At 39.5% G+C, this 22392-nt stretch overlaps 1 protein-coding gene across 10 annotated transcripts in view; it reads left to right on the top strand.

The window, feature by feature from the left end:
* Positions 1 to 22392, top strand: part of LOC124856115 (calcium-dependent secretion activator 1-like) — a 417550-nt gene that overhangs the window by 329622 nt on the left and 65536 nt on the right. For all 10 annotated transcript variants that reach the window (XM_047346334.1, XM_047346331.1, XM_047346330.1 and 7 more), the window contains one exon: positions 16801 to 16908. In XM_047346334.1, coding sequence (XP_047202290.1) covers positions 16801 to 16908 — 108 coding nt within the window. The remainder of the gene's footprint in view (positions 1 to 16800; positions 16909 to 22392) is intronic.

Genomic DNA, 22392 nt, shown 5'->3' with positions numbered 1-22392 from the left:
AGAGGTTTATTTTTATGTATTTGTCCTTGAAATACTTTCTCTGCCACTAGAGGCGCTGAAATAAAACCACCAGCCTTCACTAACCGCTGTGTTGTTCAAATGGATGGTTTCCATGAACCAATGTCCCATTTTCTAAATGAGATTGTTGTAAAGTAAAATAAAATACAGTAAAAGCACACAAATAGTGTGCTTCATGGCCATGCTATGTTGTTATACCAAGCTTGTATATTCATGCGCGATACAGAATTAACCACAGTATTGATCAAGTATATCTGTAGGAAAAAGGACAATTGTCCTACAGATATCAAATATCAGATATCAATTGTCCTACAGACAACAAAAAACTTGTCAGTACATGCTTATCATAACTTGTCACAATCAATTTGAAAGGTGTATGATAAATCACCACACAAAAATTCAAATATGAACCCTTTAATGATTTATATATGTATTTATTTGCTTATAGGCGACTGTGGCTCAGTAGGAAGAGGAGTTGTCTTGCAATCAGAACGTTGTGGGTTCGATTCCAGCTTCCTCCTGCCATATGTTGATGTGCCCCTGGGCAAGGCACTTAACCTCAAGTTGCCTACCGATCTGCGTATCGGTGTATGAATGTGTGAGCATTATTGAGTGCGATTGGGTGAATGTGGCGCTAGTGTAAAGCGCTTTGAGCAGTCTGTATGACTGGAAAAGTGCTATATAAGTTCAGTCCATTTACCATTTATGGATTTATATTTTGGTGGCAAGATCTGAAAAAAAAGCTCCTTGGGAAAAATTAACAGTTTTTTTACAAGTGGAAAAATAATCTTGGTTTATTTTCTAAGTCTTTTTTTTTTCTTGTCTCAAGCCTGAACAGGCAAGTGAAAAAAAAGATTTCTGTGGCCTTATTTTTCTAAGTCTTTTTTTGTTTGTTTTTTTGCTTGTCTCAAGCCTGAAAATGCAAGGGAAATTACCTCTTTTTGCCACAAAAAACACATAGGTTTAGCTTTAAAAGCTGTTTTGGGATGTTTTTATGTGAGAAACTTGACCTTACAATGCTATATATGGAATCAGTCCTTTAAAAATGATCCTGGTTTTCGATTCATGGTTTCGGAGACACAAAGGCCGGCAGGCTACAGCAGGAGTTGAAGCTTGCTCAACCCGTTGAGAACGGCTGGATCTCGGCAGGGCGCATTGCCATTTTACCACTACCTGTTTGATGTTTATAGTTTGTATATGTGAGATATAAGGCTTTGTGATTGATAATTACAGGTAGCTGAATATAAAAACTACTTATTCAACGTATATGTTTATGGAAAGAGTTTGTTATATTGGATGATAATCTAATGTCCCAGAATGCCGGCTGCAACATTTATGTCTGTCTCTACTAATTAGGAAGTAGCATATTTATTAGCTTGACAGCTTGAACCTGCAATTCTGAATGCAAATTTTTTATTCCATGTATCAAGCATATATGGGCCATTCTACCGAATTGGTGCAAACTGCTGTCCCCAAACAAATAAACTAATTTAAAAAACATTTAGGTATTCAAATTTTAAATGTTTACTAAGATTCCGCAATTATCTATTGAAACCCAAAAAGATGTTTAAGATATCAGTATGTTTACTATATATAAAATCATCATTTATAGGGTATTTTACATTGCGAGGTGTCTGTCCCCAACCCCAATTCCTAAATTTCAATTCATGAAAATGATAGTGAAATGATTTTTATAAAATTTTCTATAGTTGTTTTTAAAAGGGTCTTTTTGATTTATGTGAAAGTGAACTGTAAAAAAAGTTGGTTTTATATGTTTTTTATAAATCATGAAAATTTATGTCAAAAATCTTGTCCCTCATTTTCTTGTCACTACCGAAACATTGTCGGTTTTAGTCCATAGGCTAAGAGTGATTTAAGCCTTACCTCTAATTTCTTTTATCAGGAAGTGTTCCTTTGTGCCTCTCATGTTGTGGATGCATGGTGAGTGGCTAAGTCTCATCATTCTGAAGAAAAGGTGTTCAAAAGTCTGAAAATCAGTGTGTATCTTTAATAGTCACTACCGAACACCTATTTTCTGCACTTAAACACATTTTTTTGGTTTTATGGCAGAAAAAACTGTTTTTTATGTGTGTGCAAAAGTTCAGAAAAGTGCTAGCTAACCATGTACTGATCAACCCCTTTAAGCTAGGATCAAAGTTATCTATAATTGTCACTACCGAAACATTAGGAAACTCCTCCCTCTGTTTGTGGATACTCCACTTAACTTGGCTTTACCTTTACCTACTGTGTATGAACACAACTATATTTTTGAGTGCACACACAGAACAGTCATCAAGGAATGTGAAGAGATATTTGCTGAAATTGACAAAAAGTATATTGGATTACAAATGAAGATTGTACCTTTAAGTCAGCATGTTCCATTAGGTCATTGGTCAGGCTCAGATTGACACTTGTTTTTGCCACAGCTTTCTAATTACTGACTTCCTAAAATGGGTCACTAATGTTAATTTCTATAGTTAACTTATACAGGGAGAGAGACAGTATCTCAAATAACTGGAGCAGAGCAAAAAGAGGAGCAGAGAGACTGAGGGAGTACAGAAAATGTTTTTTGAGGGATGACCCTGTGAAGTACCAAGAGTACCTAAAAAAGGAAAGAGAAAGAAATAACAAACGAAGGGAAGAGGGATAGTTGAAGAGTGTCACTGAATTGTCTGCAAGGGCGCAAAGACATCAAAGAAAGGAATGGAGGAAAAGACAGGAAAAACACAGGATGATGAAAGAAGTAGCTGTTTGCAGGGACACGCCACCCAGCAGTTCCAGTGAGAGTGTGGGGAGAGAAAGGGACAAAAAGAACAACAATCAGCAAATACATAAAATTAAAGAAATTGGAGGAGAAAATAGCAGAAATGCAGAGGAAGAAAGGAATATAAAAAGCGATGTTAAGGCAGAAGATAACCTCAGAAAGGTCTAAATCCCCAGGATCGAAAAGACAGATGGACGCACAAAAGTACATATTTCCTAAACATGTGACAAGACCCTACTTTTTCACAACACACTCATGCATAAAATTAAAGAAAATTACAAGTCTGTGTAAGAATTATGATTATTGATTAATTCATATTTATCAAGAATTATAATTTAAAATCATAATTTGAAAATGTTTTTTATTTCTTAACCAAAAATCATCACCTACGAATCAAAATCAGAGATGACCTCTGGTGTTGTAATTATGGCTCAAGGCCTTTGATAATTACAATTATTAAATTCTCAATAATAATTGATAACTATTACTAGATGTCACTGTTTGATCAACCGCTTCACAGAAAGGTGGGGAACTTTGACCTTATTTTGACAGACAAGTCACTCTTGCTCAAAATAAACACAAACGCTTTCTCTTTAACTATGTGAATATTTATTAAATCAACAGCCCTGATACACCTCGCTATTCCGATTCAATAATCTTCACCTAATCAAGCATGCAACGTTCTACACAAATGGGGTAAAATAACTAACTAAACAGGATAAAACAGCATTGAGTGTGTATGAAATCAAACCAGCAGTTATGGCAAAACATGAGAAAATATGGTGCTGAACGAAGCTTTGGGAGCGGCCTCAACCAGGCACAAAGGATCATAAAACCCCCTAAGTTGGAAGCTCAGCGGACACAAAGGGTCATAAAACGTTTTGGCGACAACCAGTGGAAAAATACGAAAAAGTGAAGACAAAGGAATGATGAATTTTCCACCATGAGGTTCTAACAGTCCAGCTTGTAAGTTTACCTGGGTCTACACTCAGGTGTCAGAATACAGTGAGACACACACCCGGCGTCAAAGCACGGCGGCTTTCAAAGTCCAACAGCAATCAAAGTTAAATAAAACATGGCATGCACATAAAACTTAGGACTAAAAGTGGAGATTCTAAATCGCCCTAAAATAAAACAAAACAGGTTACTTGTTGCCGTCTTCTTTAGAAAAGGGGGAGAGAAGGGTGGAGTAGCTGCGCTTCCGCAATTATCTCCAAAAAGCAGGCGGTCAGTCTTCGTCCTTTGGCGAAGGGGAATAATATGACTTGGACCGTCAGCAGTCGACTGGAACAAAACAAGGATGGAAACCACCGTGGGTTTTTTTGGTCACGTGTTAAATCCACGTCTTCGATCAGTAAAGTGAAGTTCCCTGGTCTTCGTATCCCAGGAACCTCTTTCATGAATTTGGCCAATGGAGAGAATGAATGAAAGCTCACGTGTGAGTTTCTCCTCCAGAATGAGGCGCTCCAGTTGCGTAGTAACCGGTCGGTTTCTAGCGTGAAAAGCGAAGATGAGAGACATCATATTTTTATATAGTCCACTGTGATGTCAGAGCTGCGATGCCCCCTTCCTATCAGCTGCAATTCCTGCTGGGAGTTGTAGTAGCAGACTATCCTGGGGTACATAATGGCAGCTGATGCTGGAAGGCATAGTAGCACACAAATGGTCCAACATTCAGCAAACAAATGGTCCAACATCTGCGAGCTACATAGGCAAACATTCATTCAGAACATCTCTCACAACTAGGCTACTGAGGAAGTACAAACTTGTCTCTACAATGAGAAAATGTGTTGGTGTCTCCCACAAAGTGTTCAACAAGACTGAAAACCACTCATGTCTTACCTTCACCTATCAGAAAAATCACAAGCAAAAAAACATGGACATAGTCAAAACATTTCTAAGTCGCGATGACAATAGTCGGATATCAACAGGGAAGAAGGAAACAATTACAAGATTTAAAACAAACAAAAGAGGTTTCTGTCTGACACAATGCTGAATTTGTATCAGAAATTGATGCTTGAGATGCCTCATCTGAAGCTATCTTATTCGCTTTTCTGTAGGATAAAGCTGTTAGGAATAACCTTTATTAATATTACTCAGCTGTTTTTCCCATGTATACCATAGTGATATAAAGCATGAGTTCTTATGCTTCCCTTTTGTTAGAACAGGATAAGAATGCTCATCGACACACATTACATAGATAAATGGCCCAAGGTTTGTCATGAATGGCCTGTGGCTGGGGCACTGGGTTTGATAGTGGAGCAGCTGGTAACTGGTTTGATTAGAATGCCACGGCACACTTAGATTAAGGATTGACACCCGCTACTACATAACCTACCAGATATACATCACAATGGTGACATATACAGGTCCTTCTCAAAATATTAGCATATTGTGATAAAGTTCATTATTTTCCATAATGTCATGATGAAAATTTAACATTCATATATTTTAGATTCATTGCACACTAACTGAAACATTTCAGGTCTTTTATTGTCTTAATACGGATGATTTTGGCATACAGCTCATGAAAACCCAAAATTCCTATCTCACAAAATTAGCATATTTCATCCGACCAATAAAAGAAAAGTGTTTTTAATACAAAAAACATCAACCTTCAAATAATCATGTACAGTTATGCACTCAATACTTGGTCGGGAATCCTTTTGCAGAAATGACTGCTTCAATGCGGCATGGCATGGAGGCAATCAGCCTGTGGCACGGCTGAGGTCTTATGGAGCCCCAGGATGCTTCGATAGCGGCCTTTAGTTCATCCAGAGTGTTGGGTCTTGAGTCTCTCAACGTTCTCTTCACAATATCCCACAGATTCTCTATGGGGTTCAGGTCAGGAGAGTTGGCAGGCCAATTGAGCACAGTGATACCATGGTCAGTAAACCATTTACCAGTGGTTTTGGCACTGTGAACAGGTGCCAGGTCGTGCTGAAAAATGAAATCTTCATCTCCATAAAGCTTTTCAGAAGATGGAAGCATGAAGTGCTCCAAAATCTCCTGATAGCTAGCTGCATTGACCCTGCCCTTGATAAAACACAGTGGACCAACACCAGCAGCTGACACGGCACCCCAGACCATCACTGACTGTGGGTACTTGACACTGGACTTCTGGCATTTTGGCATTTCCTTCTCTCCAGTCTTCCTCCAGACTCTGGCACCTTGATTTCCGAATGACATGCAGAATTTGCTTTCATCCAAAAAAAGTACTTTGGACCACTGAGCAACAGTCCAGTGCTGCTTCTCTGTAGCCCAGGTCAGGCGCTTCTGCCGCTGTTTCTGGTTCAAAAGTGGCTTGACCTGGGGAATGCGGCACCTGTAGCCCATTTCCTGCACACGCCTGTGCATGGTGGCTCTGGATGTTCCTACTCCAGACTCAGTCCACTGCTTCCGCAGGTCTCCCAAGGTCTGGAATCAGCCCTTCTCCACAATCTTCCTCAGGGTCCGGTCACCTCTTCTCGTTGTGCAGCGTTTTCTGCCACACTTTTTCCTTCCCACAGACTTCCCACTGAGGTGCCTTGATACAGCACTCTGGGAACAGCCTATTCGTTCAGAAATTTCTTTCTGTGTCTTACCCTCTTGCTTGAGGGTGTCAATAGTGGCCTTCTGGACAGCAGTCAGGTCGGCAGTCTTACCCATGATTGGGGTTTTGAGTGATGAACCAGGCTGGGAGCTTTAAAATCCTCAAGAATCTTTTGCAGGTGTTTAGAGTTAACTCGTTGATTCAGATGATTAGGTTCATAGCTCGTTTAGAGACCCTTTTAATGATATGCAAATTTTGTGAGACAGGAATTTTGGGTTTTCATGAGCTGTATGCCAAAATCATCCATATTAAGACAATAAAAGACCTGAAATATTTCAGTTAGTGTGCAATGAATCTAAAATATATGAATGTTAAATTTTCATCATGACATGGAAAATAATGAACTTTATCACAATATGCTAATATTTTGAGAAGGACCTGTAGTCTACTGATAATCACTGAGGGAGGGCACATCCATTGCATTGGAGAACCAGATATAAAACTACATGTGACCTTCTTTCGGGGCTCTTTCGTCATCCTTTCACAGACAGCGACGGTCCGAGACGGGAGCCTCAGCGCTGATCTCTGTAATCATTCCTCTGCCCAATTTAGAGCTGAAAGTTAGAAACTGTTTGAGAGTCATTAATTTAGGAGTCAGCGTTAGATAGAGTGTGTGATCGCTTCTGGGGGCCAAGGATTGGAGGAACTCCGCGACGTCTGACCGCCAACAGGGTGCGGTAGCCGTTTTGGATTGTTGCTCCAAACATCAGTGACAGAGAGACATGTGTCTGCAAAGTGCATGACAATGCCAAATTGCAAGCAGAGAGGCTTAAACAGCTTGGCATCATTAACTCACAGAGTTTGAACAAAGTGGCAGAGGAGTTGTGCTGTGACACACAGGTTAAGGCTTGTATGTACAGAGAATGTATCTCATGCAAGAACAAGTCGCTCAAACATAGCGAACTTCAGGAGCAGGGGTCTGGTCCTGAGGGTGAACCATCCAAAAGTTCAAAAACGCTTCTTCATTTGTGATGGGCCAACCATGCAAAATAGAGGAAAGAAGAACTTTTACTTCATGAGGATCATTCCTTTCCTGATGGGTTTTACTGCTGTGAACTGGAGTTTTCTGGAAGCTGGTCATGGCACAGCTGATGTTGTCAGAGCCACCATAGAGAGAACAGCTGATTCACAGGTAGCCAGAGGGTACTGACATACCAACAGCAAAAGCACTGTATAATGCACTCCTTCCTCTCACCAAAGTCAAACTCTTTTATGTGGAGGAAGAACAGATTTCAAAAGTAAGTGCTTGACTGCCAGAAAAGCTGCCCACCATCAAAGGCGCACTCAGCATCCATCAGGTGATTTGTACGACTCCAGGCATAATCCATTATAGAGTTCTCAGTTTCTTCTGCAACAGAGAAGCAATCTGCTCCCGTTTCAAGCCAATGTCCACCAACATTGCACCACCAATAGAGCCTACAAGAAATGTATGTGCATCTGCTGAACCACTAACCCCAACCTCAAACTCTGGATGTCAAGGGACTCTGTGTCCAATTGACAACATCACAGAAAACCTTGTTGGCAAATGGTGTGTCGTCACATATGAAAATGATCCATATCCTGGGATTATTGAAGATGTGGATGAAGGTGAGATATTTTCTTTTTCATTTCTAATGTACAAACTATTTATTTCTCCCATAAGCTATTTTCCATTTTAATATTTCATAATACTCGAATAAAAAAAACACTGTCTTCAGGTGCAGTGTAGGTCAAAGTAATGCACAACATTGGACGAAACAGATTTTATTGGTCATTAGTTGATGACAAGATCTGGTACACAGCAGACAAGATCGTCACCCTAATCTGTCCACCTCAACAGGTCACGAGTAGGCATGTCCAAATAAATCCACAAATGTACAAGGCTGTGTGTGAAAAGTTAGACTACTGAACAGACTTCTGAGCTGCAGCGACACACATCAATCATTTCTGTGTTCATGTTCTGTAGACTTCTGTGAAGCAGGCGATTCTCATCTTTTTAACCTGCGATACACATTGAAACTCTCACTCAAACACACACACACACACACACACACACACACATACAGGTATATATGGATTAGCCAGACTTTTTTACCAAACAGGCCCGGAGGTGGTTTCGATGGATTACCCTTTCCCAAGTACCTAGAACAATGGGAGGTGGCTTAAAACACTGCAAAAAATCTGAAAAAGATTTAGCTCACCATGGCTTTCAGATCGGAGCTACACAGCATTTTTTACAGCAACCTGGCAACATGGTGGCTTATATGGACATCAACAAAATGTGGTTTATGAGAACAAAACAAAGCACTGTGTGGACTTTAAAGGGACAACTATGTCACACACACACACATAAGAGAGAACATCATGCTGATGAAATAAACACTGTGGGCTTTATCCTGTTGTCTAAGAAGAAGAGGAGCAGTGGAGACTGGTGGCTCAGTGGACTGGAACAGAAGCCTCACTGTGGTGATGCTCTTTTGTTGACTTTGACTTTTAGAAATGAAATCGAACTCTGTGCTTATTGAACTAGGTGAAATGAAAGCACTATATTTCAGTGTTGTTACATTGTTAAAAGACCTTGCATTTGCACTGTCATTTATTTTTACAGATTACATATACAAATCATATGAGATGTAATGTGGAAGGCGCTGCTTGTAGTGATGAGCATACAGAAAATTATCACTCTGCATTTCTTTTCAGCTCTGCAAAGCTTTTCAGTGTCTATGTTGTTGTTCATAATAAAACAAAGTGATTCTTAAACTGTTTATATTGTGAGATGCTTTCTTTTTTATGTAGGATTAGGGTAATGATTTCTGACTTGCAGTCTCATCAAGATCTAAACTATCCAATACCTCTTCAGTGAGGTATAGTCTGAAATTCAAGCACTGTTATGTCATTTTCAGATGATTAATGTCAGATGTGTGTCTAATATACATGTGTTCAACATTTATGAGTTATTAGTTATTTCTATTAACATAAAATGATGACAGTCTTATTCAGCTATGACAAACAAGATATTGTGATCACTACCGAAACAGTATTGTCATTACCGAAACATGGGATATTTTGTGAAAAATAAAGTATATTCAATCATAAACTAGGATATTGTGATGGTGTTTGGTACAATGTGTATTAAAATTAATGAATCCTTAAGATTGTAATCATTATGAACAACCGTATGCCCTTTTCAAAGAAAAATTGTTTTCAAAATACAATGATTCTGATAAATCATGCTTAAAATCTTTTTTTAAATTATATACGTTTAATTTACCTGTGAATTTTTTAAAATAAAATTTCAAAAATATATACTTACAAGGTAGATGTAAACAAAATTTTAAAAGATTGGTATAACCCTTTATTTCGTGTGATATTTCATTGTGTTTTGGTAGTGACAAATTTTGGGAGAGGAAAACTATTCCAAAACTGTATGAAAATACAAAATGAGAAGTAACTGTACAACTATTAGAAATGTATACCTTGGATATTATACAACTAACATACATGAAACGTTTTGGGGAAAACACATTTATTTCAAGATGTTTCCAACTCTGACTTCGCACGAATTCTGTAGAAAGGCCCATATATTAATTTTTGGGTGCTTGTAGTGTTTCTGGAGTAATTTGTGAACACAGTTTTATTGGATGTTCAAGATTAATGTTACAATAAACAGTTAATAACAGATAACAAGCCTAATAGGTTTTTTATAGTTGTAAGCTTAATGTCTTGTTAAGTTTACAACTGTTGTAAGAACACGTTTCTTTGGCATTGAGTAGAAATGCTTCAAGTCATATGAGGTCACCATGACTGAAGAATTGTTTTTAAGATGTCTATAACTGAAGAAACATCTGGGTAATGTGTTGAGAGAGCCTTAGTTAAATTCAAATGACTATTTACTGGTTCAATCTCTAAATACAAATCAGATTTATTGGAAGGAAGAGTTTGGAAAAATATACTAAATTCTCTTTTTACCCACCTGCATCTGACCTCAGTTTTTACTTGATAACTGGTGTATAATGTCACTACCAGACACTTATGAACACAAACCAGTTGTCCCCAGGAAAAGTCATGCATGGAAAGTACAGAGAGAAATTGTTTATAGTAACAATGTAATTTATTAAAATAGGTTTACACCAAAAACATTATTCACCGTAGAATCAACTTTATCAAGAAATGTTAAACTTTAAAATAAGGTGAGGAGACAATGAAGCTGGAGATAAAGCTGGAGAGACCTCTGGGAGCTGTCCAGAAACTGTATCCATGCTGGAGTTGCCTCTGTGGTGCTGCATGAAACAATAAATAAGGGATTTTATTGTACACTACTTCCTCAGAATTGCAGGCTCAAGCTGTCAAGCTAATAAATATGCTACTTCCTGATTAGTAGAGACAGACAGTGTCCTTCAGAATAAGTGTTGCAGCACAACGGCATTCAGGGACATTAGATTATCATCCAATATAACTAACTCTTTCCATAAACATATACGTTGAATAAGTAGTTTTTATATTCAGCTACCTGTAATTAACAATCACAAAGCCTTATATCTCACATATACAAACTAAACATCAAACAGGTAGTGGTAAAATGGCAATGTGCCCTGCCAAGATCCGGCCCTTCTCAGCGGGTTGAGCAAGCTTCAACTCCCGCTGCAGCGTGCCGGACTTTGTGTCTCCGAAACCATGAATCGAAAACCAGGGTCATTCTTAAAGGACTGGTTCCATACAAAGCATTGTAGGGTCAAGTTTCTCGCATAAAAACATCCCAAAACATCTTTTAAAGCTAAACTTATGTTTTTTTTGTTAAACAAAATATAACTTTATGCACTCATCTTCACCCAGCTGTCTGCGCCCCCCTTATCTTTTCCTGTGGAATTTGGTGGGGAGACCATTTGTGATAAACTCTCTTAGCCATTTGCTATCTCTGCTGGAGCTGTTGGTGGCAGCTTTATCATTGTCGTTGATGTTTTCTGCTGATAATTGAGGCTGCTGGCAGATTTTTATTGAATAGAAGAGATTAAATGTGAAACGTCAGGCTCCCGGCTTGTTCAAAAAGAAACTATCTTGCTTGAGGTCGCTCATACCTGCGACCTCAAGGATTAATGTTATAGTTTTTCTTCTTGCACTGGAAGAATTCCTTACCACAAAGGACATAAGGAGCTAATTACCTCTATTAGAAAGATTGGATTAGAACCAGCTCTTATCAGTAAACTCCCAAGGATTATTAGTGTCATTTGATTTGTTTTTCTATGTTTGATTTTCTGTATCATTGCAATGTTTTTCCTCATGTACAGCGCTTTGAGTGCCTTGTTGCTGAAAAGCGCTATATAAATTAAACGTGACTTGAAAAAGGTGTTTTGTTTCAAAAAATATTAGTTGTCGATGAAGAACATAGATGCAGTACCACATGCTTTTTTCAACTATTTATTAATCATCATAAGTCTCGAAAACATTTTCACAGAAAATTGGTACAAAGGGTCCACTGAGAAACACCTTGATATTGAGACCTACAACTGTATTCAGCATAAATTAAATCCTCCTTTAATACTTCTGATTTTTTTCTTAGCTACATCATCCATGGCTCCAAAGTGTATGATAAGGTTTTCTAGGGTTGGGCACTCTTCTGTCATTGCTAGAATATTCCCTGAGATATTGGACACCACATTACTGGTACCAATCATAACTTAGGTGTCTTTCTTGTTGCAGGAGTTTTTAATCCCATTCACAGCTGTGTTGCCTACAATTATGATCCTTGGCCTGGTGGGGCGCTCTTTCTCTGGCAGCTTAGGAGAAGACTGTTTAGAATGAAGACTGTTCTCATACCTTTTACTGTTATTAGAAGATGGATAATTTTCATTCTGTAGTATGGCAAATCTGTTTCGGTGGGGAACTCCATTATTTCCAGCTGGCTCCCTCCTATCAATTGTTGTGACAACAGCTTGCTGTCAAAATCTCCTTTTCCCATGGGAAACGGAGTTATTTCTCTGTATTTCTGCCCATTCTGACTAACTTAATTGCAGAGTTCTTCCAGTGACTCATCTTCCCTGATTTCTTTTGGCTTTCTGCCTTAAACATGCCAGAGGGGGCTGCCGGTGTTTTTTTTTTCGGCGTTCTGTTTGCTGGCTAGGTCATTTAGCTGGCTGTCACTGCTTGGGATCACAGACAGAGTTGAATTATCGCTGTACCCTATATTAACCTCAATATTCACTTCCAGTCGATGGATTTTCATTTCCAAAACAGTCAATTTCTGTAAAAGTCCTCTTTGGTGAAGGAAGGCATCATGCGCTGATAAGCTGGCGTCGACTTGTCCTTCATTCAGGTTCATTTAGAAATAATACTAATCCTCGGGAGTCACTGGTATGAAGTAGTTTTAGCCTTACCAAAAGTAAAAGAATGCAAGCAAGCAGGGAGTGGGGAAGAAAAGCGTCTTAGCAGGCAGAGAGGCGGAAGTAGTATACAAATTTAACATCAAAATATGGTTATTCTGTGTCACAATTGTCTTTTAACACGTCTTTAATCATTATATCATGTCAATTACTGCACCATTATTCCTTTAATATGTAGATGTTTTCTTTCAAGTTCTGCATTTGTGGGAAAAGCGTGCTACAGGCACTTTAAGGTTATTACTCAAATTGGTAAAAAGATTTATATCTAAGGAAACACAGCAGATTGCATCAAGTTACTGACTTGCAGCAACCACTCCTCCTGAATGAGCATGGTTTAGATTAAGCATTTTCATTTGTCAAAGTCCTAGTCAAAGTCCATACTGATATTCCATTGGGAATCTGTGGTAGCACTTGAAAATTAATGGGCTGGGCGTTTGGATGTGCTCCGGCGTAGACGGCTGCGGGCAGGGCCTGTGGGCTCATCGCTGCAGCTCCCTGGGTCTTCTGCATTTGGGCTGCTGGGTGGGACCCCTGGGGCTCTCCTCTGCTCTTCTCTTGGAGGGGGTTGCGGTAGTCCTGGCGGTGGTCCTCCCGGGGTTCCCGTGCTCTAGGGTGTTCTTTGGATGTCTGGGGCTCAGATGTCGTCCGTTTCTATCTCGGGTTCAGTGGGGGAGGTCTGTGGCTCCTCACACTTACTATAGCATGTTTTTATGGAGAAACCTTATATACACAAGTGCACTCACACTTATACCCACAGGTGTTTGGATTCAGGTGTTAACAGATACACAGATGTTCTATATTGAGTTGCCACTAAATACATCTTGCATTCTTTAGTACCGTGCACTTTGTGGTAACATTCTGTGGTTCTGAATTCATTTCTGCAGGGGTAGAAGCAGTCTTCTAGGGTGTTGTCTTGTATTCTCTTCATCCTTCTTTCTCTCCCCTACTGTTTTCTCTTTCTCAGCCCCTTTCCTTTTTTCCCACCTCTCTCTCTTGCTATTTTTTTGTTTCTTTTATAAATATCAAGCAGAGCTTGATATAGCTTGTAATGTTCCACTTGTGAAGATAAATCTGTTGAGCTTTTTCTTGGCACTCAGACAACAATTCTTAGCGCTACTCTGCCAGACAGGTCACGGTTGAAAAAAGAAAAAAAAGAAAGAAAATTGATGGTCAATGATGCTGAACATTCAATCTGATGAAACACACTTCTCTAAAGGAGAATAGAGAAACAAATTTTGTCTGATGATACACTATGTTGGAAAAAGTATTGGTCTTTTTGTTGTCTGTTTTATTGTATATATATCAAGCCGAGCATTACAGCGTTAGTTGTAATAATAATAATAATAATATAGACTTTATTGATCTCACATTGGAGAAACTGTCCCCTGCATGTAACCCATCCCTTAGGAAGCAGTGGGCTGTCATTGTGCAGAGCACGAGGTGCATTCACGGGCTAAGGGTCTCGCTCAGGTACCCAGAGTTGCAGGCTGTGGGATTTGAACCCGGTTACTTGTGGCCTCTCTGGGACGCAAATTACCTCCTCTTTAACCGCTAGGCCACCACTCCCCCAATTTTCCACTTATTAAAGTAAATATTTAAAGCAAAGCATTGCACACATCCACCCTAGAAGCAGCAAATGCCATTCCAGAGCTATTTGGAGAATTTGCCTATAATGGAATGGATTTTCCAATATCGTACAGGTGGAGGAAGGAAGTTCTACGAACATGCATAGTATTTAAAGTAAATGTCCAGAGCAAAAGATAATACTGAGTTTCTTTACATTGTAACGTAAGAAGATGTATGCCAACCAGAGTTAAGTGACTGATTAGACCATTTGGTGTGAAGGTTTCTTTTAACTGAAATGCAAAAACTGAAATTTATCCAGGAATTAGATTACCATTTCCTCATTAACCAGTTTAGTTGTCCAATTATGTATTTAGATGTATTTAATGTAATTTAGTGCTTTTTAAAAATAATATTATTGATTATTTATTTGTGTATTTATCATCTTTGAGTTGTTATGGAAGAGTTCAATGTAGACGGCTGCTGGCAGGGCCTGTGAGCTTGTCGCTGTAGCTTCCTTGAGCTTTTGCACTGTGGCTGCTGGGTGGCTCCCCTGGGACTCTCCTTTGCTCTTCTCTGGGGGGGTTGCGGTAGTTCCGGCAATGGTTCTCCTGGGGTTCCTGTCCTCTGGGGAGCCTTTAGATGTCTGGGGCTCAGATCTCCTCCTGTCTGTCCCAGGTCCAGGGGGGCAGGTTCTGTGGCTCCTCAAACTCGCTATTGCATATTTTCATGGAGAAACCTTGTATACACAAGCACACTCACACTCAGACCCACAGGTGTTTAGATTCAGGTGTTACCAGATACACAAATGTTCTATGTTGAGCTGCATTTACCACTAAATACATCTTGCATTCATAAGTACTATGCATGTTTTGGTAAAAAAGCTGTTAATATGAATGTTTCTGCAGGTGTAGTAGCAAGCAGGGTGTTGTCTTGTATTTTCTTTATCCTTCTTTCTCTCCTCCATTTTTTCACCTCCACTTTTTTCCTTCTCTCCCCTTTTTCTTTTTTCCCCACCTCTCTCTTTCTTCTTATTTTTTTCCTTTTTGTTTCTCTGTCCATGTACGTAACAATTGAAATAATCCCAAAGCAGTTTCTAATAAAGTTTATTTTATAAATATCCAGCAGAGCTCTAAAGTGTTAGCTGTAATGCTCCACTCGTGAAAGTAAATCTGTTGGGCTTTTTCTTGGCACTCAGACAACAATTCTGGGTGCTACTCTGCCGGACAGGACATGGTTAACAAAAAAAATGTGTATGTGCAGTGTAACCCCTCTGTCCAAGGCAAATTTACCTTGAGGTTGACAAATAAAGAGACTTTGACTTTTATGTCAATATAGGTCAGTACTTACTTTGACTAATGGAATTAGTCAGCCTTCATGAATAAATATAGCTAAGCAAAATCAGCATAGCAATATACATTCTTTGGATGGAGCTTACCCATTTTCTTAGGTAGATGTATGGTAAGTAGTATTAGTCCAAGCACAGAACCTTGTGGAACTTTAACTGTCTGGTGTATGAAGAAGATTTTTTATTTAGATGAATAAACTGGTCTCTGTCAGATAAATGTGATATTCTCTATACTAGCTTGGTAACATTCTGTCTGGGGTAGGGGTGTTTCGTTTGACTCCAACACTTGAGACTGATTGGGACCAATTCAATTCCATCCATTTTTATTAATATAGCACAAATTCACAACTTTATGATGTGCCTCAAGGCACATTATAAAGTTAATCAATCAAACCATACAGATTTCAAGTCAGGTACATGCATTCCAATTTATCCTAATTATCAAACAGTGCAGTCAAATTCAGTTTATTTTGAAATTGGTTAAAAACTATTTCTATCTAAGGAAACCTAGCATATTGCATGTAGTCAGTGACTTGCAGCATTCACTCCTCCTGGATGAGCATGTAGCAACAGTGGACAGTCTTCTGCATTGACTTTGCAGTAATCCCTCATACTGAGAAGGCATGTAGCGACAGTGGAAAGGCAAACTCCCTTTTAACAAGAAGAAACCTCCAGCAGAACCAGGCTCAGTGTGATCGACCATCTTCCACAATTGACTGGGGGTTTGAGAGAACAGAGCAGACACAAAAAGAACACAGAAGCACTACTTTCTATGGGAAATTAAAGTAAAACATGGTAGCTCCTTTTGTGGCTTCATCCAGGAGAGAAAGACAGCTAAGCAGATGAACTCTGAGCCAGTTTTCAAGTCTAGAGTATGAAAGAGAGCACATACAGTTAGTCACAGTAAAAGCTTACCCAGTAGCTATATCTAGGAGAGAGATAGGGTGAACACTGAAAGACAGGGCCAAGTGTGTCATCTGTAGAAGAAGAACATTAAGTTATGGCAGCAGCAGCTCAGCCTATGCCCCCTCTTCTAGCAAGAGAAAAAACAGAGAGAGAACATAAAGTTAAAAGAAGAAACATAAATGTACACTGTGAATTTTCATATTCATCTGCCTTTATTTGCTGTACTCATCTGCCTTTATTGGCTGTATTGCAGAAGCCAGGGATGGACGTTGCCGACAGCTATGTTACATTTGTTCGCCATTGCCAGGACATGCTTCGAGAGAAGGTCAACGAGGAGATTTACATTGAGAGACTTTTTGATGTAAGTAACCTGCAACACCAGCTTTCTCTGCAAATTGTATCTGCACCTTACTTAAGACACAATTGCCAATTAAAGCTTCAAGCAGCGTTGGTGGGCCCCGCAGCAACCTGCCGCTCAATTCCTTTGAAATAGGCCACTAATATACGCCACATTCGTCTTTTATGGTGAGAAGTCAGATTTTTAACTGTTCATCACAGTATTTGCTGCAGAACAGCTAAACAAGGTCACGGACTTTCAACTGATCAAGGTCGCGAATCCGCCATTTTTATTTCTTGCTGTGATTTTGTAGTCCAAGCTCAAGTATACTGACTCTGCAAATTTACATGTTAGGTTGTTGGGCGTATTAACCCACACAATTCATTACACTGTTCCCCAGCATCAAAACCTCTTCAAACTGCCTGGTTAAATTGTATTTTTCATGGAAATGCACCCACATCAGTGGGAAAATTCCTATTTCCCCCACTTCGAGGACAAGTGCTTTGGCAACCTCTGCCAGTATCAAGAAGGACTTCCAGAAAGAATTCATCTGATTAAGGGTTTAGATCCTTCTGTCTATGGAAACGAGAGACACAGCAAAGCGATAAGTTGCAAATAACGCTAAAATGACAACAAACTTTATTTTTGTCATGATTTGGACCTAGCTACTCTATGACTCTTGCCATGCCCTCCGGCTCTGTTGCAATCAGATTCATGCTTCTCACCTAGGAAATGAGCTATTTAAAATGCTCCTCTGCCCACAGGCCTTTGCCAGATAATTGAGAACTTTAGCCAGTAGATATCCAGCATTCATATCATGTTCCTGCCTGATCGCTACGTTTTGACCTCGCTTTTGTGCCCCGAATCTTCTTGTCTTCCCTTGCCCTTGACGGATTCCTGATGAGCATCGGATATTTCTTGACAACAACCCAGTTTCTGTGCAATGACCTGTGAGTTCTGCCTAACATTTTGGATTTGGAAGCTTGCTTCTGCCCACTCGTGTATGACCACTGCCAGTCTATCGGATTTTGGAGTGATCTCTGCAGACCACCACAGGGATTAAAGTCCTCTTAGTTACCTGTTGTGATGACCGCCCTGTGAAGGAAAGAATCAGAAAAACAGGACTGAGCCGACATCCAGATCCTGAAAAGGTCAGTGGCTTTCCCTTGAGTCATTTTGAGACCCCTGACTCTTTGACAGCTACTAACTCTTCCTCTCCCCTTACAAAACTCCGGCCAGTCTTTTTTATAAAAAAATATTTTTAATTGCTCTCAATGTCCGAATGAAATTTCGGATCCACATTCTGGTGCATTATAATTTTAGACATGAATTTATTGTGTGGTGATATGATGTTCTGGCCGTTTGATAGCATTAGCATTGTGCCTTCTGCTTATGTTAGTACTTTGTGCTCGCTTTCAGCTTGAGGACATACTAGTACTGCATGTTGTGAATATTATTATTTCAGTTTAGCATTGTTTTTGCTGTTTTTGTCTTGTTTCTGTGGTGCTAGATAATTGTATCTGTAATTCAAATACAAAAATGGCCAAACAGGTTAAAGCGAATCACTCTATTACCTGGAATGGGGCTGTCTGTGAAGTGGCTCAGTAGCATTTAAGAGAGACCACACCAAAACGAGTTGCTCTCAGACACACCTCAGAACAAGGGTGGGCCTACAATAACAATAAATTCAGAGCATTGCAGTTCCTTTTTATATACACCACAACTGAAAGATGTGCAAAAAAGAAGGATTTAAAAGCATGATATGTCCCCTTTTAAAGTTTTTAAAAACAGTAAAAATATTTGCTGTACTTTTTTGTTAGTTTTTTTACTTTAACACTATACTTCATATGAATATTTCTTTTAGCAGTTAATTTCCCCCTTTGGTCCGGACCTTTTGTGCAGGTGTGAATACACTCAAGCGAACACTGGTCCGGACCAAACAAGTGGAGAGACCCACTTTTTGAGCAAAGTACTGCCCAGAACTCGAAAACGAAAAAGCATTCCGAGTGGCGGGCGCAGCAGAGTGACGTCGGCAGCTGCTCTTCCTCAGCTCCCTGCTGACTGAGCTACCCATCTTGTTCGGTAGGGAGCGCTGTGCACGTCTGCATTGCATTACATTGCAAACGTGCCGATAAAATGATTGAATTGCAGCAGGACCGAGCTCAATTTGTGGCAGTGGCAGTTCCGCTACAGCCTGCCACCGAAGCTGCCACCGGAACTGCCACAGCCTGATGCAGGGTGGCAGGGGATTCCGTGAGGATGCCAGAAGGTGCCAGACCGGCCGTAAAAGCTTGCCAATGCCGTTGCCGATGTTTTTGTGGAAGCTGATGCTGATTATCGGCAAATGGGTTGTCATTATTGTTAATAGTGTCTGTGGAGCTGCCACAGGAAGTGATGCCAATGCTGATTATCGGCAAACGGGATGTCATTGTTGTTATAGCCTGTTACCTTTAAATACGTGCCTAGAAATTTATTGAATTGCAGCAGGGCCGAGCTCAATTTGTGGCAGTGGCAGGCAGAACTGTAGTTCCGGTGGCAGGCTGTGGCACCCTCGTGGCAGCCTTATGGCCTGGGACATCCAGCGTGTTTTTAAGCATTTATTTATAATTTTCTGTGAGTGACAATTCAGAATAGCCACTCGTGCTCTATAATAAACCAGCTGTTTGTGCAATAAATCTTCGCCATCCTTTCAACACGTCACACATACACATAGTGCTATTTATTTTCCATGTCAAGTAAATACAATCACCTTCTGTTATGGGTCTAAAGCTGTTTATTAAATAATAATCAATAATGAAATCATTATTTAAAGGTAACAGGCTATAACAACAATGACATCCCGTTTGCCGATAATCAGCATCAGCTTCCACAAAAACAGCGGCAACGGCATTGGCAAGTTTTACGGCCGGTCTGGCACCTTCTGGCATCCTCGCGGAATCCCCTGCCACCCTGCGGCAGGCTGTGGCAGTTTCTACCAGAAACTACCAGTTCTGCCTGCCACTGCCACAAATTGAGCTCGGCCCTGTTGCAATTCAATCAATTTCTCGGCACATTTGCAATGTAATGCAATGCAGACGTGCACAGCACCCCCTACCAAACAAGATGGGTAGCTCGGGTAGCAGGGAGCTGAGGAAGAGCAGCTGCTGACATCATTCTGCTGCGCCAGCCGCTCGGAATGCTTTTTCGATTTCGAGTTCTGGGCAGTACTTTGCGGGCAGACCACGAAAACGAAAAAGCAATGTCTGCTTTGTTTTCTTTTTGATTATGGCATAAAATGTGCAGTCGTGGAGAAGAAAATGCAAATGGAAATAGGATGATTGATTACTAATTTTATTTATGGGTCAAACAATGCAGCCACATTCTTAAGATGAAAAAGCATTTCTGGAAATGCTTTTTCATTTTCAAATGTTACATTTCAAATTGAATTTTGGTATCTATTTGCTGGGGTACCTTTTGAAAAATAAATCTCAAATGTCTTTTTCGTTTTCATTTTAATTAAGTGAAAGAATGAGCAGTCTTGAAGAAGAAAATTAAAATGCAAATAGGATTATTGATTACTAATTTCATTTATGAGTCAAACAATGCAGCCACATTCTTAAAATGAAAAAGCATTTCTGAAAATGCTTTTTCATTTGAAATATGGTAACGATTTGCTTCCATAGCACACAGCACGTCTACAGCTGTTTTCCTTAATTTCCGGGTCTGTGCTCTGTTCCACCCCCATCATTTCTGTCCAATGGGATCAATGATCGTCACCCGCATGGTTTTGTTTACAAGTAATAGTTCACTTGCAAAAAGTACAATGTGAAAACAAACCGCACCAAATGAAAAAAATAAAGTTCGCTTTTGGTCCAGACCAAACAAGCAGACCAAAGGACCTTCCTGGTGTGAATACACCCTTAGTGTATCATTTCTCAACGGGTACATGAACACCAGATCGTCTTCAACTCTAGGTCCACAGATTCTTTCACTCAGAAGTTACTGAATTGAGATGCTATCTCAAATGCTGTTTCATCCATTCATTTTCTATACCTGCTTCTTCCGTACAGGGTCACTGGGGAGCTGGTGCGTATATCCAGCGGTCTACGGGCGAGAGGCCCTGAAGATGTCAACAGACTATCTCAGAGCAACACAGGACAAACATCCCTGTACACACTCATTCACACCTGAGGTCAATTTAGATAGACCAGTTAATCAGATATGTTTTTTGACTGTGGTAGGAAGCTGGAGTACTTGCAGAGAACCCACGCATGTATGGGGAGAACATGCAAACTCTATGCAAAAAGATTCCTGGCTGGTAGTTGAACCCAGGACCTTCTTGCTGCAAGGCAACAGTGCTACCAACTCTGCCACCATGCAGCCCGATGCAGTTTTAATAATTTAAATATATAAATAGATTTTGTGACAAACATTTTAGTGTGGTCAAGCTTCAAATCCTGAAACATCCACCAACTCTTTACAGTTTACATGAAGTTATTTTCCTGTATTTCTGAATTGGTTTAAGCCAAGCATATTATCTGTTCTGTTGTCTAAATAATTCAGCTTAACACAAATATATCCAAAGAACATCATTCCATAAGTCGTGGTCTTTTGGATCTTCAGGTTCTTCTGGCAATTTTTAGTCTGTCCTTCATGTTTTTGTTAGCAATCTTTTTCTTTTTACAGACCTCCCATGAAAGTAAAATTTGTGCAGTCTCTTTCTGATTCTAGAGGAATGCACTTTAATATCAATTATAGCAAGACCCTTCTGTAGGTCTTGTGATGATATTTTATGGTTTTTGGAGGCTTTTAAAATACTGAGTAATGATCTCATTATGTACACCTGATAAGGTACATCTGTGTGTGACTATACCATTTTACATAGGAATAAATGTGGGGGAGTTATCAATTATACCTCAACAGAAATTAAATAGAAATTGCATTTTTAAGTGATATTTTACATTGTTGTTAAAAATCATATTAAATAACTATACCAAATATGTCCAAATACAGTCCAAATATGTTAACAACACAAGGGCTTTCACAGTGTGTTCTAATGTTTTTACATAACTGTATTAGCTGATTTTGTACCTGAACAGAAACATTGTAAAGCACAACTATAACCTCATAAAGCATAAACAAATTAAACATTCAGTTCTAATGGACAGCATTTCAATCCAGAATTCGGATTTTCATTTTTCCCTGACAATAATAGCAGAAGAAATATGGGAATGAAAGCAGCTTTAATCGAAATTCAGTCCCAATGAAATAAAGGACATCTGAGTTTAGAAGAAAATAGACAAGCAAATAAATGCAAATAAGCTGTCTGAGTATAGAATGCAAATGCTGCTTGATAACCCTATCAAAACAGTGAGCAAGAAATAATGTTAAATTTAACAGCTTCTTTGTAAAATCCTCATCTGAATTTAACTCAGAGGTGTTACATAGAGAACCATAAACATAAAATAATCTAGCTTTAATTACTGTTAGGTGAAGCTAAAACAAGTTCCTGTGAAGAATGAACACCCC

The sequence above is a fragment of the Girardinichthys multiradiatus genome, chromosome 20, assembly GCF_021462225.1.
Source record: "Girardinichthys multiradiatus isolate DD_20200921_A chromosome 20, DD_fGirMul_XY1, whole genome shotgun sequence".
Taxonomy (NCBI): domain Eukaryota; kingdom Metazoa; phylum Chordata; class Actinopteri; order Cyprinodontiformes; family Goodeidae; genus Girardinichthys; species Girardinichthys multiradiatus.
Note: the sequence above shows the minus strand (reverse complement) of the source record. Positions and strands in the feature narration are given on the sequence as shown.